At 40.0% G+C, this 25337-nt stretch overlaps 3 protein-coding genes and 1 long non-coding RNA gene across 7 annotated transcripts in view; 2 read left to right on the forward strand and 2 right to left on the reverse strand.

Annotated features, from left to right (window-relative positions):
• The window catches only part of LOC125775113 (protein split ends), a 73992-nt gene extending 51914 nt beyond the window's left edge, over positions 1–22078 (reverse strand). The window contains exons 1-3 of one of the 4 annotated variants that reach the window (XM_049445598.1): positions 21939–22078; positions 20369–20639; positions 18201–19578 (exon numbers count right to left, since the gene is read on the reverse strand). In XM_049445598.1, coding sequence (XP_049301555.1) covers positions 18201–18283 — 83 coding nt within the window. In that variant the 5' untranslated portion in view covers positions 18284–19578; positions 20369–20639; positions 21939–22078. Of the gene's footprint in view, positions 1–18200; positions 20640–21938 lie in introns of all 4 variants that reach the window. The other 3 variants (XM_049445601.1, XM_049445599.1, XM_049445600.1) reach the window with 3 other exon arrangements.
• LOC125775148 (uncharacterized) lies at positions 11920–14144 on the forward strand. The gene is made up of 2 exons (XR_007421145.1): positions 11920–13770; positions 13875–14144. It is a non-coding gene; the product is annotated as an uncharacterized LOC125775148 (long non-coding RNA).
• Positions 21321–24095, reverse strand: LOC125775130 (uncharacterized). Its single transcript, XM_049445642.1, has 3 exons — positions 23913–24095; positions 23717–23808; positions 21321–23654 (listed from the first exon to the last, which is right to left on the reverse strand). Exons 1-3 carry the CDS (start codon positions 23928–23930, stop codon positions 22433–22435), a joined length of 1332 nt encoding a protein of 443 aa, XP_049301599.1. The 5' UTR covers positions 23931–24095; the 3' UTR covers positions 21321–22432.
• On the forward strand, positions 23944–24919 carry LOC125775140 (39S ribosomal protein L10, mitochondrial). Its single transcript, XM_049445658.1, has 2 exons — positions 23944–24017; positions 24090–24919. Exons 1-2 carry the CDS (start codon positions 23996–23998, stop codon positions 24833–24835), a joined length of 768 nt encoding a protein of 255 aa, XP_049301615.1. The 5' UTR covers positions 23944–23995; the 3' UTR covers positions 24836–24919.
• The last annotated feature ends 418 nt before the right edge of the window (positions 24920–25337 follow it).

The following is a 25337-nucleotide window of genomic DNA, read 5'->3' on the forward strand; positions in this document are numbered from 1 at the left end:
GCGCGTTTGCTGCTTGTGAAACGTGTGTTGTGTCTCTTTCCTGTTTGCGAAATACACAATGTACCAAAGCGAAACATATACACACACTTGGCTACGCGGCCACATGCACGTTCCACATCGTTCGTACGCACTCGTGTAAACGTAGTGAAGAAGATGAAAAAGAAACAAGAGAAGAAGAAGGGGGAGGACGAGAGGGGACACCACCCCAAATGAACCTCAAGGCAAGCAATCGCATCGTTTGCTGTTTGCTGCTATTACTGCTGTTGCTCGACGAAAGCAAAACTTGGCAACGGTGCGCACTCTCGGCAACACACCACACACAGCTGGTTCGCCGTCGTCATCATCGTGTAGAGCTCGCAGCCCAACCACGAGGGATTTTTCTTGCCTAGGCCCGTTCCGTTTCGCATCCCACCATCGCATCAATGCAAGCCTCGGTACGGGTATAGACGCAATAGCAGTCCAGTCATCGTCGCAGTTGGTTGAAACAGCCGGAACTTGCTATTTCTCCAGTGGCGCATTTTAGAACAGTTTTTTTCCACCGCAAACATTCTTAAAACTAGTTCCGTGCGGAAAGGTATAAGCGTAAACAAAATTATTTAAATGATTTTTATGTGAAATTTGCTTAAATACCAAGTCACCAAAAGCCACCACAATTCATTGCGAGTTCGTTTCGGAACAGTTATTTATCGATTCACCAATCTATGACATGACAGGACAGAACTAGGAAAGGGTAAGATTTTCTAATCACAATAAATCTTATTTTTTTATTTGAAAATTGGCAATTGCATAAAATATATATAAATTCTTGCTGAATATACCGGGTGGGCATCTCACGTGACCAAAAAATCCCTTCAAGCCAATGACAATGTTTACCAAAACACGTGTTTTCCGCAATGTCTACATGTATGATCGTTCTCTTTTGCTATCATCCACTCGTCTCTCAACAAAATTCCTTACTAGCACATTCTAGATTAAGGAATGCTTATCAAGCACTTACGAACTTCAACGTTTAATACACTTCAAATTATAAATAAGAAAACAAATTAACAAATCAAATGGTGCAGAGTGACATGTTTGTCTACGAAACAAGAGAACCACGTGTCATTATTAAGTTACGCGCACTTGTCAACCAAGACAACTGCGGCTGTGCTGACGCTATATAGCAAAATTATCTGCCAGAATGACGAGAGAGTGCGGGGCCATCATCGCCAAATGGTAACACATGCATAACTGTGTTCTACGCCAATGGTTCTACGCAAAATATGACAGAAAAACCACGTTACATCTGTTCAATATGTTGCTGTGTATTAGTATCACATGAAACGCATCGAATTTTTCGACAAACAGACACACTGTGGGTGTAATTTCCTTTGATGTTCTTTCTGAATATCATTTCAAGGTTTTTGAAGCTTATGTTTGCACAACTAATTGCTTCCTTAAGGGACGGTTTACTAGGTGTTACAAATATTTTTGGTACACCACCAAATCCTATATGAAAGATATCACAAGAAAAAAATCGTTTTAAAACGTATGATAGAATAATATGTTTAAAAGTCTTTGTCCCTAATTTCTTAGTAAATTTTACATTTATTTAGAATGGTGGCAGTGCTAAGTCGTCAACGATTTTTTTCAATTTTTTTTCTATCAATTTGACAGATCAAATCGATTGACGGTTTGACGGTTGCTGTCAAATCCCCTACAAATTTTTGAAAAAAACCTGTACGACTGAGCACTCGGCCACCAGCCTTACTCGCTTAATACGGTATGCGATACTGTTGAATTTCTTATTAACAACCACCTTGTTGACTAGCAAAGGAAACATATTTTTATCAATGACGATCGACGGATCGTCCCCCCTAGGTAAGGACTGACTTCTTCGGTAACGTGGTAAAAATATATCAAATAAAAAGATCAGAAATATAGGTTCTACAGGTCGGCTTTATAGGTAGTTAAGCGAAGAAGAAAAATATTTGCATTTTATCATTGATGAAATAGGAATATATTACATAAAACCACTCTTATTTCTGTTAAAAAAAGAACTGATTGACTCATTTGCTAAAGAATGACACCATTCAAAAGTGTATCCTAACACAACAGATGTTCATCTCCAGGAACTCCATGTACTCCTCCTCCTGAAAATATGTTGGCCAACTGATATTTAATTAAAATGAGCGTTACAGAGCTCTCCCTTATCCCCGTCTCCTCCGTTATCCACAGAGACACACACGTCAACTATCATTATCAAAGTGGATATCACAATTATTCTCACCACCCCTGCCAGCAATCAAGCATCAATGCTTACAACGATCGATAATGATGATGATGACGATGCTTAAAGGTGTTGTTGGCTAGTCGATTGTTCGGTCTATTTGTAGGAAGGAACGAATAATCGTTTGGTGGGGAAAATTTATTTCCTTTCAATTCCGCATTTCCCACATTCAGTCATATGAATTTTATCGAAGCATTATAAACATTCAGTAAACACTGATGCTCAAGAATTTCGTAAAACTGAACAATAGGCTTCAACAAAAACCGTGTGGAACAATTGCTCAGTGTGTCAGCGTGTTTCAATTTAAGTGCACTTAAAAATTCATTAAATCCATAAGGAATTTTTGCGAATAAGAATAGGGATAAATTTAATAAAAGCGATACAGGCTACTACATCAAAAAAAACATGTATGTTCTATAAAGTTATAGCAATAATTTAACGATTTCATGATGCGCTATGGAATAAAAAATTAACACATACAGTTTACCACTAGCACATTGATGCCAGTTTCATACTGAATTGCCAGTAATGTCGCTTTTATGGAGGATACCAACTACCCATATCTTCCAGCTCTTATCTAACGTCCTTCATTTCATTCTGCAGTTCGGTGCTTTACAGTGGAAAAGGGAAACAGAGTGAAAAGGGAAGGAAGGAGACAAAACAGTCAGTGCACGAAGCATGAGCGGCTTTTGCTTGATCCCGAATTCATGCCGGTGTATCTCTGTGGCGGACCGCACAAACATGATTTCGCAATTTGCAACTTTGTTGTCACTATACCGCTTCTACCCTCGAGAACAGCACAAATTGTTGTTCGGTTGTTGCTGTTGCGATGCTGCGCCGACGGTTTTGCACACAGTCCTGTTGTTCCTTTCGTGTGTTATCCACTCCACACACCCACGTCGGTCATCATTATAATTTTTGCATTTGTGTAATACAGTGTATGCTCTTCCACTGGACAACTTTCAACTTCCACTGGACAAGTTTCCAGTGAATTCTTTCTCACTCACAACGAACACGCAATGGAGATTGATTGCGATATGGGTGCAAAACAAGAGAAATTATTGGATTATGTTGTTAATAAAACCATCCTGAGTCGTGGACAAATCATTCTCTCAATAAAATTTGAAATTTTATCTGATTACTTACTCTTAAAGATAGTTTGTCCATAAAGAGTCGATTTAGGAAACATTTTACATTTATCGTTATTTTCAGACTATTTGTACAAATTGACGAATCGTCAACTATGCCTTAACCCCTTTACTAAACCTTCTTAGCCTGCGATCTTAGCCCATCAAGACCTCCTTGTAGAGAGATTCATTCAGATACTGCCGTCTATCTATATAAATTCCATCAAACATTCGTCTGCATACATCGTCTTTATATTTTATAAAAAATAAACGAAGAGAAAATAAAATTAACGATAAAATTTTCAGAAGATAGGAATACTTAACAAGAAAGATAAAAATATCTCTTATTTAAGATCTTCAGCCTTGGAAGTGATATTATTCCGGTTAATAAACACAATATTTGTTTGTATACTGACTGGCACAAACTTTAACATCATTTCATCTGTCTTAAACGTTTTGTTTAAATGTTGTCATATATGCACTTCTCTTATTTTCAATGTCTGCCGAAATTAATCAGATGAAATCAGATGAAGAATTTCGAAATCTCCAATAAATTTTAGAATTAAGATATGACGAGAATATTTTTTAATAAAAGTTAATGGAAATTTTTTACACCTATTGCCTCAAATATCTAAGAAATTTCATTTGCTTTGTTTTTGTTCAAACCATCGTGTTTACGTAGGATTTTTTTGTATTAAGAAATTTGTGTATAAATGTCATTAGTTGCCTTTTTGCTATAGATGACATAATCCAATTAAATAAAAAAATTCTTTGATATTTTTATAACTATCAAAAGAGTGAGTAAAAGTTTCAAATCCTCATAACCACTCTTTTACTCTGTTTCAACTCTCTGAAAAGAGTGAGTATTCTCATCTCTCATCTGTAGGAAGATTGAACTGATCTTGAGCAATACGTCAGTACAACTTGCTGATTTGCTGATTGTGTTGCTCGTATTCTCGTAGGCAGCTTGTCTGGAGGTTCAGTATGTTTGTTAACTGGATAAAATCGAGAAAATAATCCATTCAAACACTAATAAACATCGGAAAGACGAACAAAGTAAGGATCAATAAAACTATCATTTAAATTCATGATCATCCACTGCATCGTCTCGAAAGGTAATTGGTTTAACTCACGGAACCCAAAAGAAATTGGTAGCGGCTTGCTTCCTTACCTGTAACGAATAGAGAACATAAAAACCCAACATGAATAAAGACGAATAGAGATTAGTATACTTAGATAAAGGTTAGAAACGGTATGTGTAAGTAGAATTGCGAACGTGTGAAATGTGAAAAAGCCAACCGGAACACACCATACCATAGCAGGACAACAAACACGTGTACACCGCGCGCTACAGCAGAGACGGAGTGCAAACAACAAAGCAAAAAAAAACATTGCGGTATTTGCACTGTCCCAGCATTGCGCCGCCCCTAGCAATCGGGGTCCGGGCGGAAAGGATCATCATTTAGCGAAGAGATCAGGGCAGGGCCCGGGCGCCTGCCAGTCACGACTGAAACATATTTCACTCCGTACAGATAGATGTACTACGAAGATATGTACCACCGTTGGCATTCATTTCCTTCGTTTCATCTCTACTGCCTCCGTTGGTGATCTCAGAAAAGTCATCTTGGCTTATGGCTGCCGTTGAAGCTTCTGCACATACAACGACCAACGAGTTTTGTCACGTTTCCTGCTCGTGTATCGTATACGCCTTTCCACAGTCACCTAGTCACCTTACCATTCGATCCCAACGGTTCCCTAACACATAAGTAATGATATTTAAATGTCATCTCTCAAGCATAGGAAGTTAATGTAAAACAGACCGCACAGAGAAGACAAGGCGTTTATTTCGGACGCAGCATTGGGAATCAACGGAGTTGCTTTCTAGCGAGTAGACTTGGGTGTCATTCTAACGTCTCTTAAAGACGTCAAGTTTAGAAACAAACGCATTCAGAAATTATGATTTTTTATGACATCTACTTTCAATCGCTGTTGAAATTTACCATCTGATTTGCAACGCTCATTAATAAACCGTCTTGATACATTAGTTATGTGTCAAAGGGCAATAATTAATAGAATAACCCATGTAATTGCAATTTAAAAAATAATATTACTTCAAAAATGCACTTTTTGGGGTTGCTTCATGCCCTATTTAAACTTGTTTTTACTATGTAGCCGGGTAGCTAGTCTTAACTGTGGGCGGAACGATTCGGATGCGATCGTTGGAAGGCGCCATTTTCAGAAACATCATTGAATCATCTCAAAAATTGATTTAATGAACCGAATTAATATTATTATTTTTTTAAATCAACCATCTTTGGATCTTTGGATTGTATATTTCTTTCGTTTACTGAAAATACCAGTGCTATTTTGTGTCTAAAATCGAGCTAGAACTCATTTTATAACTCTGTTCACTATTGAGATCGTTAAAAATGATACTTTTTTCCTGCCACAGAAGCTTAGGAGTGTACGAACAAAGACAGACAGGAAGTGAACAGTTTTTAAAAAAAGCTTTCTTTCCCAAGTTTTCTCCTTTCGTCTTTATTCTACGCAGTCTTAGAACAACTGAACAGAAAAATTCACCAGTGTGGAACGAGCTTGTTCTTTGAACTAGAAGTACTTTGTTCTTGTCTTGCAGTTAAACATTTACGCATGTTCACGCGCCAAGTATCGAGTTGACTGGGAACATTGGAAATTGAGAATTATATAATATAATATTTGTTGTTTTGTTTTCACAGTTTCCTTTAGAGTAGCAGTCGTTTAGAATTAGCGTAAAACAAGCGTAAAAAAGGAATGGTAGAAGAATATTACTGTCTAATTCAACAAATTCTTCTTGGCGTACCACTCGATCGTACACCTAACTTAATAGAAATATTTTTACCAAGTCTGTGAGATAGTCAATAATTGCTACAGTCTCCGTATCCAAACTCTGGATGAGATTGGGTCCCTAGTTAGAATATACAACTAAGTTTCAGTTCGAGCAATTTTACCAAAAATTTGAATGTTTTATGAAAAATTGTAAACCAGGTTTTATTCTTTTATAGAAAGAGACTGCCTTTCCTGAGGGAATATTTCGCTTTAATGTCGAATGAGCTTGCTGTCCGAGCTTGGTTTATATTTTTTGCTCTGTTATATTGCTAGGATTATCATACATTCTACCCCATAAATTTCCAAGAGAAAGTAACAGACTTCAGAGTTTCAGTTATCTGAGAATTACAACAATCATTTGACGCCACAAATCCACACATAACACTTCTTTGACTGAAATTTTTTCATGTTTTCGCTGATATACTAATAAAGTGTAATTTACTAATATACATTCGATAAATATGATATGAGGTTTGAAATTCCCCTCCTTACGAGTGATAAGAACTTCTGTAAAAAAAATCTGGAAACCTACTTGTACTCACTTGTTATTTTAAATTTAAAATAACAAACCGTTCGTTCTTTGGACATGTCGTTTATTCAATTGAAAACGATCCACACATGAAAGTTTTACTACAAGCATCACAAAAGTGCCAACACGCACATTGCCGTACTGTAGATTTTATCGATAGATCACCCCTGAAAAATCCACCCAAAGTTTTAAATTTAATGTTTGCTCGATTAATAGATATGAATTAAAATTGCAACACCTTCAGGTTGGGTGAAAAACCTTGTCTAGTAATTATCTGAACACATTGAATCGATATTTATGATGGATAATTTACATTAAATTGTCATATTTTGCACATATTTATTTATTAGATGTATTTATTAAACTATTGTTTTTTAAAGTCAAATTTACCGAATTCCGACAATCAACATTTTATAAACCATCAAATGACGCATAAAATCAACAAAATCTCCCACATGCCACAAAATATAACCATTTTAATGATTGCAAAAATTCTAGGAAGAAATACATAAAGAATAGATTTGTCAAGAAATACGCAAAAAAAAAACAGATTATCTTGTGTAAAAATATATTTTATTGACCATCTTTGTTCAAAAAATAGGAACAAAAAAATATACCAATATATAATTCTCATTTAATCTGTAAAAATACAAAATGTAAAGGATGATGTCACATAACATTTTTTTCCTTTTTTATACACCATCTTTTAACGAAAGTAGGTATCAAAAACACAGTTTCGTACACCACTGCTGCTTTAGGTTTACACAGCAAACAACCTATTTTCAAACGTACTTGTCCCCTGGCAACAATAGTGCGAGACAAACTGTATAAACGAATGCAGAAAGCAGAACGCTGCACAACATCGGGAAGTAAGATCAGGAAAAGGGTTCCAATCAAATCAATCGACCTCGCACCAACATATACACACATTCACTGACATATACCCGCCATCCAGAGGCTACCACTTTTCATCGTATGCGTTTGACCATTTCAAGGACTTTCAACTGGCCCAACCGGGCCAATGCAAACAACGCAAGCGCAAGTAAAAACGCACTTCACAAACAACAGACAGAAGGTCTTGAGCCTCAAGGGTTGCCGTCTGGATAAGGGCGGACTGCCGCCGTGTAGTGGGTTAACAGCGAACAGGAAGTGCAACACATTCTCACCCCTGCCCTTCCCACATAGGCGGGTACCTTCGTGACACATCTATTTCTCCAGTCTCGAACATGCCCCCCTCCCTCCCTTTCCTAGCAAAAAGTGTCACTCAGTCGGGCATGAAATTTAAATGCGTCACAATGCGACGCTATCAAAAGGGGCAAAAACATTGCTTTCACCTGCTTTTCGTAGGCAGTTTTACGGCACACCCTCCTCTCGAATGGTTTTCAAGAGGCAGTTTTTATTTCGTTTGCTTTTTACAAAAAAATCTAACGTACATGCTGCCGTATATTGCACTTGAAAAGAACATATTGCTCTTTGTAGTAAGATCTTTACCCTCGTGGAGTCTACAAATACCAATGAAATATTGTGTGATGGAGAACATATCACATAAACTTAGGCTAGTATAAATGTTGTTCCGCCTTCATCAACTAACTCTTACGAGCTATGTAGGGAGCAAGAACAAATGCTGTTAATGTGGGCGGACTGGTGTATTAGCAAGTGGCGCCTTTTTAGAGATTCGTAGGTAGAAAATAGCACTACGTCTCCAAGATAAAAAAAAACCTGTTAGCGCGCAGACTAGTTACCGGTTTGACCTAATAAAGAAATAAAGTAGGTAAAACAACACGTCGGATATCTCGGTATAGCCAATTCTTCATGATCGCCATTCGCAAAGAGTTAGTTAAAAGTAAAATCATATGAAATCGTTTGGACAAACATACAAATTCGCAGGTCTTTATTCTTTATTTGTCTTAGCTTATTAATGATGTGCGAAAAGTGCTTTGTGCGATCCGCCACCACAGATCTTCGTGGTAGTACAACGTTTTTATGTATAATAAAAATTAATCTTTAGTTCGATATTTAAAGTTACAATTTCCCCCTTCTTGATACGTTCACAATCTTAATTTATAACCTAAGTTCTAAGAAAAGATTTTCATACTTCATGCACTTTCTATGAATCAACCTTACCAAATAATGTAACAACCTTCCAGCTTTTGGAGAAAAATTTACTGTTTGTATTCCAGTGATAAACAACACGGACACTGATAAAGTTCTGAGCAAAGATCTGTACAAAACCGAAGCATATCACACAACTTAATGTTAATTTATTCTGAAACATTTAACCGGCTAAAATTGACATTTTGTATTGTTTTCATAAATAATTTCAACCTTTCGCCTTTGTTTTAAGATAAGAGATATTACCATCAAACAATATTAAAAATAAATTATTGATAGTCTTCTTCTTCTTAGCGTAACGACCTCTGAGGTCATGCAGGCCATTTCTGGCTTACTTATTTAACCTTATTTACTTATTCTTATTTAACTTAGAGACTTATTTAACCACGTTGCCGGATAGTCAGTCCTTGCTACGGGGTGACGGTTCGAATGCGTTTGAGCCCCGGGCCTGCCGCGTAGAACGGCGCCGTTTATCACATACACCACCGGGAGCGCCCAATTTATATTAATAGTATAAATAATATTAAATGTCGTTTGTTCACATTTTTCAAAAAGCAAGAGTTCGTCTTTTCTTGTTAGTTAATTAGAGCCAAACTGTTCAACTGCAAGTTTGTATTCGAAGTGAATAACCTTTCAACTTTTAAACTAATATAAAAAAGATTCACCTGATTTATTGTCACAAAAAATATTTTAACAAGTTAAATGTTCGCCAATAGAATAGAACTAAACTCGAATAGAGTCGATCGATTAGATTTCCAGTTTTCCAGAAGTCAGAAAAAAACCGACATTGATTCTGGACTATAACAAAAAAAATCCTAAAATGTAAACTTAATTAACTACAAAAAAAGCTTCATCACATACTACATTAACATCTTGTCAGGGAAATAATCCATGAATTCCAAGAACACATATTGTACAACAGCCCTTTCAGAAATAGCAATCCGTATCTTCATTATCGTGTAAACCAGGACTAAAGCCATTAATAGTAACACCAATTAAGTGTAAACACGTGAAGTAAAAGCATGTTACATGGCGTTATTAAATAGTTACTTAAAAGACAATGTTAAGATAAGTTGAAATATTGTATTTCGGTATCAGACACTCTTAAAGACATCGTAATTTATGATCTTTATTAATAGAAAATATTCTTGCATTTATTTAAAACGTTTATTAAAACAATAAACATTTATTAAGCAACATTAGGGCAACGTAAATAAAGATACTAATAAAATTATTAAAATTCTCCAATTTTATGCTTCGAATAGATATTCTCTCCTAATCGTTACAATTTCGCTTGCGTAAATCAGCAACCCAAGAAGTATCCTCCTATGGCAAGTCCGTGTAACAATGAATGTACAATCTCTAGGAACATGTTGCCGTTCTCATGTTACCTCTTTTCCTCTATCTACAATCTATTCTTGAATTACAACAAATGGAAGACCAACCATCGACGAATTGGGATCGGATGGTACGATATGGAAAATTACGACACAACACACATGAAGCGCCTTTTCATATGCACACACATCTCTGGCAAATATTACTCAGCCCTGGCCGCACGCATAAAAATACGGCTAGTCCATTGGTAGTAGTGGTAGTAGTAATACAGTTCCGTTTGGCTAGTGCGCTATGGATCGTATCGATTGGTCTCGGTCAAAAAAGGCGAAAAAAGCCACCACATCCTTACGAAATGGATGGACGGGTAAAATCACAAGAGACAGAGAGAGAGAGAAAGAGACAACGAGCGAACAAGCAAAGCAAACGCTTCTCTAGCAAATAAACTGCTTCTTTTCTGGGTTGTGTGTGCAGCGCTCCGTGCGTTGTGCGTGCCTCATCATCAACGATGACGGTTGAAGGGCGTTCATAAGACAAACGCGCGGAGACGTAGGGAAACAAACACAGAAGAAGAAAAAAAGACCGATTCGTCCATCAGTCGAATCTAAAAGTAGAGGGAAAAAACAAAACCAAAAAGAAAACAACACTCTTAAAACGATGAAACTTCTTTCCCCCTCTTCCTACTGTCGCACAACGCCATGCTTTCCGCACGACGGACGCGTACAAAGAAACACACGCGCGTAAGTTAGTGGCTGCGCTGTGCTCTTCAGGTCGGTGAATCGTCATCGTCCATCAAATGTGTTGTGTTGCCTCACATATTGAAGTGAAGAAGAATACGTGCGCTTCAGATTGTAGGTAAAAAAAACGGAACACCCCGTGCACACACAGCAAACGGGCGGTGTTGTGTGTGCTGATGTTGGCAAAAGAAGGCATATCGAACGAAGTGCGCTGTGATCTTGCTACTCGCTTGCACCGCATGTGTTTCGTTGCTTTCCCACTCGTTCGCGCTGCCGTCTGGAGCTAAAGCATAGCGGGTGAACACACCGATAAAATCCCAGGGATGACGACGCGCGATTGTCTCTCCGGCGAGCGAGTCACTGTACGCACGAGAGCACACACAATACAGCGCACACTGCACTGTGCCATGGAACAACCCCGAGCCAAACCAAATCAAACCAACACACACCGCCGCGCGCGTTGCGCTCCCAGCCATCCAGTATCGTACACAGCAATGTACATCTCGGTCAAATCCTTTCTCAGTCGCTCTCACGTGCCTACATTCGCGGTTGTGCGCAAGCGCTCGCACGCACGCTCTTCCATCTCGCTTACCCTGCCTACTTTGACGAGCGTCCAATTAAAATCAATATACTAACCCTACGGAAAACATTGGTCCACGTAGAGCGTTTTTTCCCATTCCAACTACCCCGTTTTGCCGATCGTACCACTAGCTGGCCGTCTCTCTCGCTCTTTCTCATTCTTGTGCAGTTAGGCAAGGAAACGGGCCAAAAAACAAGCACACTTTGCACAAGCACAAAGCACCATGCTCCTAGCCATCTCTTTTCCCCTTGCACTGTCAAAACCCAACAATCCTTGTGAATCGATTCAACCACTCTATACGAAAACGCACCACCACCACTTATGCGTCTTTCTCTTTCTCACTCATTCCTTTCTTTACACACACACACACCAAGCGATCTCAAATACACATTGTTTTGACGCTTGTAGCCCACTGCATGTACGATAACCCCGACCGAGCAGCAAACAAGGCAAGCAACACACTCTCTTGTTCTCGCTTACTCTACTTATCTTTCCCTTCATCATCATCGTCATCCTTCCATCAGCCGGCAATTCCGTCGTTCGACCACGCAAGCAAATTGTAGCGTTCTCTGCATGGCTCACGTTATGACGCAGATAACTATTGGCCTCCCGAGCGGGACACTTACACATATGGGGGCCGATTTTGGTCCTTCGAAACGAAATATGGTGCTCGTGTTCCGTTGGTTGGCTGGGTCCAATGTGCGTTATAGGGCGCATTACAGCTCTGTTAATAATGTAAGGTAAGTCGCCTTTTCTAACAAGAAGAAACTCGTGCTCACCACCGTCTGAAGGTATGGGTTGACGATAATAAAGAGCGAAAAGGACGGAAGCTAACGGAGAAACAAAGAGAGCATCTTAGTTGGCCTGGGCCGGGGGGGCTGATGTGTTGTGGCAGCCAAACGCATGACGAAGCGCATCCGGGAAGGTGTACAGCGCACACACACACACACACACACACACACACTCATACCCATATAGACCTATCGCAAGCAAAGCCAGCGCGACATTTGAACGTTCAGAAAAAGAAAAGACGATGATGATGATGATGAGGATTACGTGTTTCTTTCTGTGCTATTTACTCTTGCGGACAAATCCACAGCCCATCGCATTTACTCCGCCAGCAAACAACAAAACCGTCCTTCTAGGTGCTTTTCGTGAAGACGTGAACAAAAACAACAGAGAACCCCTGCCACCCATGCACGATATACCCGAACGGGTTATTCTCCGTTTAACATCTTTTACTTATTCGCCATTTCTTGGACCCGATCAACCATATCTACAACCGGATTTCTACAGCAGCAGCATCCGACAACAGCACAACAAAACAACTTAATCGAGGACAAAAAAAACACTACATTTTCGCTTCTCTATCGCACACACAACACAACACAAACGAAGCATTTTTTCGTTGTCATTGCGAAAAAAGAAATACACAAGTAATCGTCAATAGTCAACAAAAAAAAATCCCCAGCGAGAGAAACGAAACGAAAAATACAATTTTTGTTTGCAACCAAGCAGCAGCAAAAGATCGACCGCTTTCACAGACGGGTGTGTGTGTGTAGTGTGGGGGTGCGGAGGTGGGTGCTGCCTTCCCTTTTATCAATGCGACTTTATAAACAACACAGGAGTATGCGTGTCGTCAATCCTTTTCTACAGCACGGCAGTGTTGTAATAGTAGTGGTGGTGATGGTGGTTGGTGGTTGTTTCGCTGCCCACTACACTACACTGCTGATATTTGATATCACTTTAGCACTAATGCGCGCTGCAAGCTCAATGTCCAATCAAGTAAAGAACCGTATACACATCATACACGAGCACAAATTTTGGCTCAGTAGGCACGTTTTTCGAATGCCTACGCGATAAAACCACAATAATTGTGTGTACGCTGACAGTAATCAATCCAAATTACTGGTTTCATTCTGGGAAAACTTTAATGAAGTCCAGTCGAAGTATACCTTTCAAGGACATTTCGAACATATTAGCAGCTGAGTATCTGTCGGTGAAATTACTCGAAAAACATTAGGCAGATTTGGTTTTGTCCATTTAGTCTTTCAAATAATATTCGCAACGAAAGTAAACATATAATATAGTAACAGTAATATGATAGATATATGGACGTCATATACTTTTGTTTTTCAACGTTTATTGTTCTTGTCAGTTTGCAAGAGTTCCACCCTTCTTTTGATTGCTGCTTGAACATGCAAGATTCGTATAAAGTAGGGCCTGTGAAGCATAACGCTAAAACCAGAACTCAATAAAGCAAAAAAAACAAAACTCCACACTTCTTTACAAGTAAGTCTGCTATTGCTGTTCTTTCCAGGAATAAGAAAGTCTCGAGAGGCTGCTGCTATTGAAGTGCGTTTGAATAGCCAACCATCGAGAAACAGACAGCAGAAAAGACATTTCGTACAGAGAATTTATAGAATCACGTCATACGTTTCTGTGCAAGGGACAACACGCAAGAAAAGAACGCACCGCTGCTCAAATCCAACGTGATCTGGCGCAAACTGACGAAAACCGGGATGGAAATATGTTAGGGTGTGGTGAATTTGGTTTGTGCTAATATAAAATTACAGTAGGTATACATTTATTATTTTGATGTTGATTATTCGCAAACTATTGAATGACATTTTTTAATGCTCTTCATATGACTTTTCTTAACGCAATAAAGCGTTGTAAAACTTTTGAAAAGCTCAAATTGAGTATGAGCAAACACACAATTGCTTCTGTTTTCATCTTTGCTTGCCACAAATTATCGCAACTTTGTTTAGCAGACTTTAAACAACTGTGTCATAAAAGAACGATTTTTCTGCATTAAAGAAAAATAATTTCGGATTGAATCCCTTCCGCATTTCTCCAGAAAAATACTGTTCTATTTCTATAACGGAAAGTAGCAATTCATGTTAGTTACTTTCGAACATAAAAAAAGAATCTCGGCTTTAGCCAGTTACTATGAAAAAGATGCTTTGTAGTGCCTCTTTCCAATTATTACACGATCGAATACAAGCCGGGGAGCGGTCAGCGCCAACGAAAACGGGAAGCCAAAACGAGCAATACTCGCATTAACAGGTGCATCGGTGGTGTAAGCGAATGGACGTAAAAAGTTCTACCGTTTGCTAGACAGAGATGCAAGAAGGAACCAAACGAACAAGGATTACGTACAGGGCCTAGAGTGAAGTTCCGCGGTATTCGTCATGCCCTGTTCCCCACCAACACACAGAGAGCAATATGGCGTGAGCGAACATCTGAGCTATGTGTGCGAGTGTGTGTGTGTGTGTGTTTGTGTAGATAGGACATAGAACCAAATCATCATGCGAAAATGCAAAAACTGCCGTACCGGATGGATAATGGTAAAGGAAGAAGAAGAAGAAGAAAAAGAAGAATCTCGAATACGAAGAGAGCATCTTCTGGATGACGAAGAAATGTCCAAAGTGAATATACCGCGCAAAAGTTACTTTGCTGTAGGAAAGAGTGAGAATACCGCTAGCTGTAGGAAGAAGAGTGTTCTCTCTTTCTGTATTCCAACATTTCCTTTCCTAGCTCGAGCTAGGCTGCTGTGGGCTATAGCACAGAGATACGAAATGGGTTGGTGTAAGTGTAACTACAGCTTATAGCTTCATGGAAATGTGTTTCATACACTAATACTACACCATTCCCGCAGCAGGGATCGGATTCGCTAGAATAACAGTGCAAAACTCAAATGTTAACAACTCGAAACAAAAAAGAAAAAATAAATTAATTTTCCTAACAAAAAGGAATATTTAATTTATGAAAATGAACATATTTGCCTATGCTGTTACTTTGAAAACAACTTTAACAAAAGTATTATGGCGTTTTCTACTACAGTACGGTAATATTCTCCGGTACATTGCCTAGTGATTCGATCTTTCTACCAGCATTCTGATCAATTTCTGGTACTAGATGCTATCCGTGTGTGATAGAATGAGAGGGAATGTTACTATTTTACTGTAAATAGAAAGGAAAGCAACATCGAACCTCGCACACAAATGGAGAATTTTCTGCAAAGGCGATTTACTGCCTTGGGAAACATACGCACACGCATGTACACAAACACACACACACACAGCTAGCATTCCTGGGACTCTTTCCTGCATTCTTTTTCTCTGTTTCCCATTTATGCCAGGCTAGTAAATTATTCCATTTCACAAGCTCCTCTTTTCGCTTGCATGTTCTTAACGACTGCCTTTTGAGGCGCTTCCCATCGTTTACTGTGGGCTGGTGTGTTTGCGCCGCTGCTGCTGCTGCCTTCGTTTCTTCTGCTAGCTTATCTGCCGTAAATGCGAACATCAGTGCACACGCACACCTCGACAGAACAGGGGCCGCCCGTGGAAAAACACTCGAAGCAGCACACAACGCGCTCGATGGAACAAATGAACAACGAAGAATACAACCACCCAGAATGTGAGAAGAGGAAAAACAGGCTGTGCCCTGTCGTCCGGACGCCACTGTGAACACATCTGTAATAATACACTAACGTGTATGTATGCGTTTCTGTGTACGGCGGTCTCATCTATCTTGCTTTCATTCTGGCAACCGTCCAAAAAAAGCTACCCATCTTGCTTTTACGCACGCGCTGCAATCAATTCTCTAGCTCGCCGCTCCGTGCGGTATTCATATCACCTCACGCACACACATACACACACAGTGCTAAACCAACAACACTGTGGCAAATGCTCCGAAGCGAAGCGATGACTTGGCTGCCTTTGCGCTTGAGTGAACGAGAGCGAGAGAAAAAAAACACCGTACGGTAGAGTAAGAGAGCAGTCACCCCGAACGAACGAACGAGAGTCTAGAGATAGTGAGATACAAATAAAATGTACTAACCCTACGGAAAACATCGGTTCATGCTATTACGTATGTGCTTTTTTTCTCCACTCTTCATTCAATTATTTATCGATTTTCAACTCCAAAATTAGTAAAATTGTATAATTTCAATATTCTTTTGCACAAACCACGTAAGAACGCATACACTGTTAAAGTTTCTGTCGATGAGCATAAGAAACGAAAACAACACGAGGTTTGTAAAGTACAACATAACACAGACCTCTTCCTCGTCTTTTTCTTGAATATTAGGAGATTTAAGTAAATTACTATAGCAAAGAAATAAAGCGGTAATATATCTCCTTAACGAGAAACACTTAATGCAAGCTTTATAATGTTGGATTTGATGATGTGCATACAATTATTTATTTATTTATTTCCAACATTTCACTGTAGAATAATAAAAAGAGAAACATCAGTGATAGTAGGGCAGATGCCTAATATTTCGGGCTTCCTCACTGTAAAAGGATACATTTCTACACGTTGTGAAATTCAAAAGCCTTCAACAAGGAAAAAAACAAGTTTAACAAAACGCTTAAGCTTCCCGTCGATTTCATATACATCAGCAGCATTTAATTAAGCAATACTTATTTAATTTTTAGTGCAAAAAAATATATCGCAGTACGATTCATAAGACAACTGGGAGGGATGATGCTATTTCCATAGCCGTCTTTTTGAAATCGAACAAAATGGCATAACAAACGATGTGTTGATTCGAATATTTCATTGCCCCTTCATATAACAAGAATGTCTTTTACAACCTGTACCAACTACCAGAGCGTGGTAGGAGGTTGATGGATGCATACTATATTGCTATGCAATTTTCTTTACCACGGATAATGCATCCTTCTATAGAAGCCCAACAAGAGCCGCACAAAGATGTTTATTGATGCATCATGGGGGATGTTTTTTTTTTATTGGGGGTTTAACAGTGGAACTGCATGCTGGAATTGGAATGTTTTATTATATGCGGACTTTTACTGCACATACACGCCAACCAATTCCAGTTGCATTTATTGGCGTAATATAGCCTTTCTCTGCTACCATGCGCAAAACGATAAATTACGCCGCATCAGAACTAAAAGCGTTAAAAGATTAAATATCACTACTTGTTAAGCAACACTAACACAAAAAAAAATATTTTTTTTCACATTCCTTTTTTCTTGCAGAAAAAGCAGCTATTGAAAACATTAAAACATATGTTTCTTACAGCTGCCTTATATTCCCACCATGATTATATTAAAATCTATTACTTTGTGGTTATTTCTCAAGGGACTCCTCTTGCGACCAAGAATCTGGCATTCGATGATTAATTTCATCCTCTGTACTGAGATAAATAAATTTCCCCTTAAATTTCCAACATTCAGTCATCATATGGGTTCTGCGTCACCAGGGCTACCCTCCTTTAAGGATTAAACCAAGGCATTCCTGCGCTTCTTAGTCCTTATATGCTGCAAATGAAGGTATTGCTCTCTATAAAAGAGGAATCGTTTAACGTTTATGGATAAACGAAGAAAACATTTTATAGATACCGTTAGGCTGAGCTGAAAAACATGGCTGCTGCATAAACAGCAGCTGCCGAACATTCATACGCACACACATTCGGACACCGGTAGTCGATGTAAACTAGGACGACTCGGTAGGGTCGCAGGGTTAGCTACCCCATGCAATCAACACCCAACGGTAACGATACACACATATACTGGCAGAGGACAAAATATCCTTACCTAAAGTACAATTTACACGACATATGGAGCATGATTACTAAGTGGAAAATATGTACATAAATCTGAAAGAAACTTACCTTTTAAAATGTTCCCTTAGCTTTTCCTCTCGTACAGTTTCGGGCAAATTTCCAACCCACAGATGTCGAGTCTCGCGTACCATTTTCTAGCCTCTGATGCTTCATGGAGGCGGATCTCGTTTGGCTGTATGCACAACACGGAAAGACAATCGGATGCGTGTGCGTGCGCTGTAGCCTTTTCCGCGAGTTCGCACGCAAGCTAGGCCAGAACGCGCACGATGTTTGTGCGCGTAAGACGAAAACCGCGCGTGTTTATTGGGATTGAGAGGATGGTGGGGGGACTCTGAATTTAAAGATATCCCTTGGAGGATTTTTAGTCAATGTAGAGGTTACCTCAATAGAGATTGTACGGAGATAGTAAGAGGTGGAAATGGTCTCTCGATGGTAAGGGAAATACGGAAAGATGAGAAACGGCTACTGCCTGTGTACAGTTAGGGAAAACTGGGTGAAAAGGATTCGCCTTTTGGTTAAGAGTTGCGATGATAACACCGTACGGGAACGTAACACACTCACACACACACAATGGCTGGATCGCCAAGCCAAACACAGTGGACTTTACGGAATGAAGTGTGAGCTTAATCCTTCCCTTGCTCAAAAACGCACGTTATTGCGCTTATTATGTGATTTCCATTCCACCATGAGCATGATGATTTGCGCCTGTAGTTTTTTTTCCCCTTCTTAGGTTGGTAATAATATTGATGGCACTGCCGTAACAATTACTGTAATGTTGTTGCTAGCAGCATTCATCCTAGATCAACATGCCTCGACGCCGGCGTCTTTTGGCCGACGATCGTGACGGGGCGCGATGATACACTCGGTCGACGATCCTTTTGCTTTTCAAGGCTCTCCGGCGCACACAGTACGAAGGGCACATTCTGCCTTCATCGTCGTCCCCGCTGCATCCCTTCGCCACGGATGCCTAATGCTATCGCGTTTGCGTGGCTAAGTGGAAGTGCTGCAGCCCACCATCAGTGAGCCACGGCCTGCTGGGCACCACACACAGCTGGGAAACACCACATCAAACATTCACATTGTGACGCAGCGATCACTAACTAACACACTCATGCAAACAAACGGGATCACGGCGCACGCAGAACAAGGATTATAACTTGCAATGAACGAAAGGACGACGCGATTTTTAGGAAATTGCGCACCACTCTCTTCGCTTTACCTTCTGCCTAATTTACTTTAACTTTTCTTTTTTCTTTCGCTTTCACAACTTTGCTTTTAGTGCAGAGACCAGCAAAAAAACTGCATTTTGCATTTGAAACATTTTAACAATAACAACAACAAAAATCACCACTACTTTTTCCCTTTTTTACCACACGTTTCCACACACGCGCGCTCTCTTTTCTCTCTGCACTTTGCACCTACAAACCTTTAGTGGGGTGAAAAAAACAAACAAGGTGAAAACATGAAAAATGCAGCTCAATCGATTTCGCGCACTTAGTATGCCACACCATCAGGCGCGCGTTCACTCTAGAAACGCACAGCACCACATACGCACACAGCTACACACAGTAACGCACACTCTCTAACACAGGCCCAGCGGCGGGTTGTTACCATGCCGATACACTTTCCCCTTGCCGATGCTGATGGTATTGGTGGTGGAGGACGAGATTGGAAAGGACAATTCGCGCGGCACTCTTTTCGGGGATGAAGCAGAAATTGATGCGACCGAAAAAATACGACGTCTACTTTGACACCTTCGAAAGCGCAAACGAACGCGGAACACGATGGTGGCGATGATGATGATGATGATGATGGTGTCAACAGTGCATCATCATTATTAACGCTACTGCCACCCTCCCAAAGGAAATTCGCATTTTCCTCTATTCCAGATACAGCGCGCGACCTGGCCGCGACGACACGAACTCGCGCGTTTGCTTCTTTTTTTTTCTTTCTCGTCCTCCACGTTGCCCTTCTGGTGCCGCTGATGGTGTGAGGAACCTAGCTAATGAGCTCCTCGTCCCTCCCCACTGCTTACGAATAAATAACACACCCTTTTTCACGGCACTTCCGGAAAAAAGGCTTCCTATCCTTTTTTTTACTTTCGCTACCGCCTAACTAACACAGGCAGGAACAATCGAGAACTAAACACCACTTTCTTACAGAAAAACCTAAAAAAAAACCTTCATACACGCTTTACTGCACACTTTTTGCTTTACCTTTTATTCTCGCTCGAATTTGCGTCGATGATTCTCTGCCTGCGGCTTGCTTTGCAATTTCCTTTTTTGCTCACTTTAGGTTACAATTTACACTTTTTTTTTGCTCTCGCTGGTTCGAGGTATTTTCCGGCCAGATAGAGCAGCGGAGAGAGAAGCTCTGTTTCTTCCCTGCTGCTATCCGTAGCTGTAGAGTGTAGCCAGAAGAAACAATCACACATTCACAAACTACTAGGATGATTCTCCTATGCACAGAATGAACACATTACATCTGCTGAAACCACAAAAATCGAACAAGATTAGTGAAGGCATACAAAAAACATGGCATGGAAATATGACCAATTGCACCGGATTTCATGACGCCCTTTGATGTAAATAACATTACAATTTTATACGTTTATGTGCTTGTCCCACAACGGTTCTTATATCCGGCAGTTTTGCCAACAAAACGTGAGGATGTATTATTCTGGAAGAGAGAAAATTAAATTTCATTTATTGTATTAGACAAAGAAGACACTTTTTAACAAATAATAATGCTATGAACAAATATAATTAGATTGTAAAAACTGCTCCATGTTTGGAAACTAAAATTAGGACAATCGATACGGCGCAGTTTACTGTCAGTAAATTAAACAATATGGCTACATAATGGTTGTGAAATTTCATGTTTAAAATTTTATTACTTGAAGTACGGGGAAATATTTTTAATTTCTAGAATTATCTATGAAACTATCTGTCTGATTGCTTAAAACTCATCGTTCGTTTCAATTAATGTAGTACATTTTACATAGCATTTGAGTAAAAATTACCACAATAAAAAGTATGTAAAAGAAAACTTACCATCGAATGAAAACGGGCACAGTTTTAATAACGCACATAATTTTTATATTGCTTCATTTCATCGTTACATGCACTCTTCTTTTTTTCCAAAAAAGAAAATACGCACACATACACAACCGTTCCGTTTCCTGATTCACATACACACACGCACACACACACACTACAAGCATTTTCGTCCGAAACGCTACATTGTATGAGTGGCTTCATTTCTTCACCTTCTTTTCCTTTATTTTCTGCTCTCCTTCTTTCTTCTTTTTCTCTTCCTCTATTGGTAGCATTACGCGGATTTGGATTTCAGAAAACCAGTAAGAAATAATCGTAAACTGTAGAAGTAAATTATGCTACAAATGAACGATTGCTTTCTTCGTGCGACAGTGGAATTGGCTTGGGTAAAACCACGTAGATGCATTTGGCTCAAAGAATTGCTGCGAAAACACTGGCATATTTCAGCATGGTTTTTTCCACCAAAGAAAACGACACGATTCCACACGATTGTTCGCAGCGAACGCAAACACTACATCAAATCAGTAACACACACGTATTCTGTTCCGAGCTACGGTGCACACGGCTTCTTCAACGCTAGCTAATGAACCTAGCTCACACACGCACGCACGCACGCACACATCCCCACACGCGCCAGCACGCACTGAACGCCCGTATACGTAGAACTCATATCTTTGGCAATTCTCGTCTTTGCATTTACGCTTAATTTTAAATATTGATCACTTCCCACCTTCAATCAATGCACTGGAACACACTAGTTGGTAGATTTTGCTTTTTTAACTGTAAATTAATCAAACTTCACGCGAGCGAACGACACAGCGCCTCCCTGCTGCCATGTGAACGCAAGAATAACAGTGAAATCTCGTTTATCCGTCGTGCCTCGGTTCGAACACGAATAATCCGGCATGGGTGTGTAAAATTACGAAATCACAAGGTCATGCACTTCTACACTTTTGACGTTTCGTTACTTGACATAAAGGCACAATTGTGCCGAAATTGCTTTGCTGCAGTAAAAATTGTATGTTTTCCAGCAGAGTTGATTGATATTTTTTTATTTTAATTTCGAAGTTCATAATTTACAAATTCAAACGTTATTATTATTGCATTTTACGCTATTGTCATATTTTTTCTACGTTTTGCGTATTTTAAAATTAGTTTCAAACATTTTGTCTATGCATTGGCGGCTGCAATAACAGTATTTATACAATTTTATTTGCTATTAATTTATTGACACAATTCTTTAGGTGGTGGTATGGTTGGTATTCGTCCTAATTGAAATTGTTCCGATTTGAAGGCAGCTAATTGTTCCGCCGTAACTGCTTCCATATTGCTATACATGGAGGCCGATTGAGGCACGCTTTGCCCTAAAGATGCTATGGGGGCACCGAAAGCACTTGAACCCATTGCAGTACCAAACGGAGTTGCCGTGGAAGCGGAAAGGAACAAATTTTGTGATGATGAAGCATTGACGGCAGGTACAGCTGGCATCGCGGATCCAAACGATCCAAAGGATGCGCCTGTTGAGGCACTATTGCCAAAAGGAACAGTATTAAATAATCCGGTGCTCTGCTGGGGTTGCGTCGGAATCGTTCCAAATCCACCAGTGGCGGGTGCAACGGATGCTGCACTGTTACCAAACATACTACCACCACCGAACACGGAACCACCTGCTGCCGGTTGGGCAAATGCGTTGTTAGTGGCATTTGCAAATATGTTACCACCAGCAACCGGGTTCGCTGGTGTTGTTACACCACCGAACATTGGTGCAGCACTTTGAGCCGGTTGTTGAACACCGCCGAATAATCCACCACCTATCGCGGCAGGAGCCCCAAAAACGTTGTTTGATGGTTGGGACATCCCGAAGATATTTCCAGTGGACACTTGTTGGGTAGGTTTGGCGAATATGTTATTAGTCGTGGAAGCTGCTGTGCCGAAGATGCTTCCAACTGGTTGTGCGGTTTGGCCACTAATTGAACCTCCGCCAAATATGCTACCGGCAGTACCAGAACTAACACCAGTGGCACTAGCCCCGAATCCAGATCCGAACGCACCGCCACTGTTGCCACCTCCAAAAATGCTGGATGCTGAGGTGTTACTGCCAACAGACCCTCCTGTCGATGCAAACGGGTTCGATGAATTGCTTGACGGTGTGGCGCTGCTTTCCTGCTGATTATAAATCTCAACCAATGTGTTCAGGACCTCTCTGTTCATTGCCGTAAGACATTGCATCTTCGTTTTGGCATCGTTTATCATCTGTGCAAGCTGCATCTGATGCGCTGGTACATTGTTCTGCATTTTTGCTTCTAGATACATCATGCGAATTTCTTCGAAGCTTTGGTCTTCGATAAAGTTGGGGATGCAGTTCCGTTCCTTGAAGGGGCCAAAGCAGGAAAGCGGCCATTGATTGCCTTTTAGTGTTACATCTGCTTCATTTTTCACAATAGACCTTAAAGAGAAAGCACACATCGTTAGTACTTCGCTTTTTTATGGTTTACTTCCATTTGTTACCCAATGTCTATGTGCTCATTATTGCATCTGGAACCGAATCGGCAATTATTGTTGAGGAAATACATGCAAATACCCATTTTGATTTGCGTGTCCTAAAAAGTTGTTGATAAAAGCAAAACCAACTGGAGTCGTTTTGTTCGATTGTTTTCACAAGAACTGACAGTACGTTTTCGCCTGCTTTTCGCCCCAAACGCACCCGAAGTTTGACAGACATTGTTTGACATATTTGTAAAAGTTTGCTTGTTTTGCTTTGCCTTCTGGAAGAAAAACAGCCGCAACATGTCCAACTTTATTATAAATGGTAAAATTGATAAACTAGTTCATCATATACACAATATCAACTTGTTGTCACAATAATACGCTTCCTTCGTAGGTCTATTGCAGTCGCGCAACCCGCTGCTCACATTTCGTCGGTTCCGCGGAAAGATCAACATCCAACGTCCGCGGCCACCGCATTACGAAAGAGCTCGTGTGCTCGAAATTATAAAACCTTACTACAAAAAACCCGAATTCGATGCGCCCTGTATTGATGCGGAACGAATGCAGCAAAGTAAAACGGTGAACAACCCGTACGAAACAATCATTGCTCGGGAGGCCCGCAATTGGTTCGAACACAGCAAACTCGTAGCTCTGCTGCACGTGAATTCGATAAGACAGGAGGATATGTTTAAGGTGCAAGTAGCACTTCATCGACACAATATCTCGGTTAAGGTGTACGGTAAATCGATCATGCGTAAAGCAGTCGCAGATACAAAATTCGAAGCAATAATGCCATTGTTTGAAGCAAAAACAGCTATCATATTTAGCCCGGAGGGACAAAAGATTAAGCATGTACTAAACGTGTTAAAGAAAACACCCCAACTCGTCCTGATGGGTGGCATTGTGGAGGGTAAATTGTTGAGTAGGAACGAATTTATGGCTTACGCTACAATGCCCGATCTTACTACGGTTCGGGCACAGTTTGCTGCGGTATTGGACAATGTTGGTGGTAAGATCGTGGCAGATTTGCAGTGTCACCAAAGCCAGCTAGTAAACCTGCTGGATGCGTACGCAAAAAACAATTCCCAAACCGATGAAACCAGTTCTGTTAGTGGTGCTGATAAAAAAGAGGACAGTTGAGTAGTGGAGCATTTAGTTGGAATAAGTAAATAGTAGAGCAAAAAGAACCAGTTAAATAATATAATGTGTTAGTATTATTACGGATGACGGACATAAGTTTTTTTCTGTTTCAGTTGAACATTTTTCATACATTAACCTTTGTATTATCAATACTTTGAGGTATATTTGATTAGTGATTACTTGCTTAAATTTACGGATTGTCCAATGATTGCTGATATCATTGCTCGAACAAAGAGATTTTATTCCTTGTCTTTGTAAAGAGGGCGGCTCGAGGGTGTTGTGTTTCAGCGTTCAGTGGACTGAATTTCTTGTGGAAATTCTGGTTCTGGTTCGCCTCTGGTTTAGCGTGGTAAAAATAAGATTAGGAAGGCTAAACCTACCTACTGATAAACCAAAAAGGAGAATTGGTGTAAAGGAACACAAATTCGTGATACTAGAAAAGATGTTAATAGGGTTTGAGATAACAAAATTATTCATATTACTCATCCAGTTTTACCATATC

Source organism: Anopheles funestus, chromosome 2RL (genome assembly GCF_943734845.2).
Source record: "Anopheles funestus chromosome 2RL, idAnoFuneDA-416_04, whole genome shotgun sequence".
In the NCBI taxonomy this organism is placed as follows: Eukaryota; Metazoa; Arthropoda; class Insecta; order Diptera; family Culicidae; genus Anopheles; species Anopheles funestus.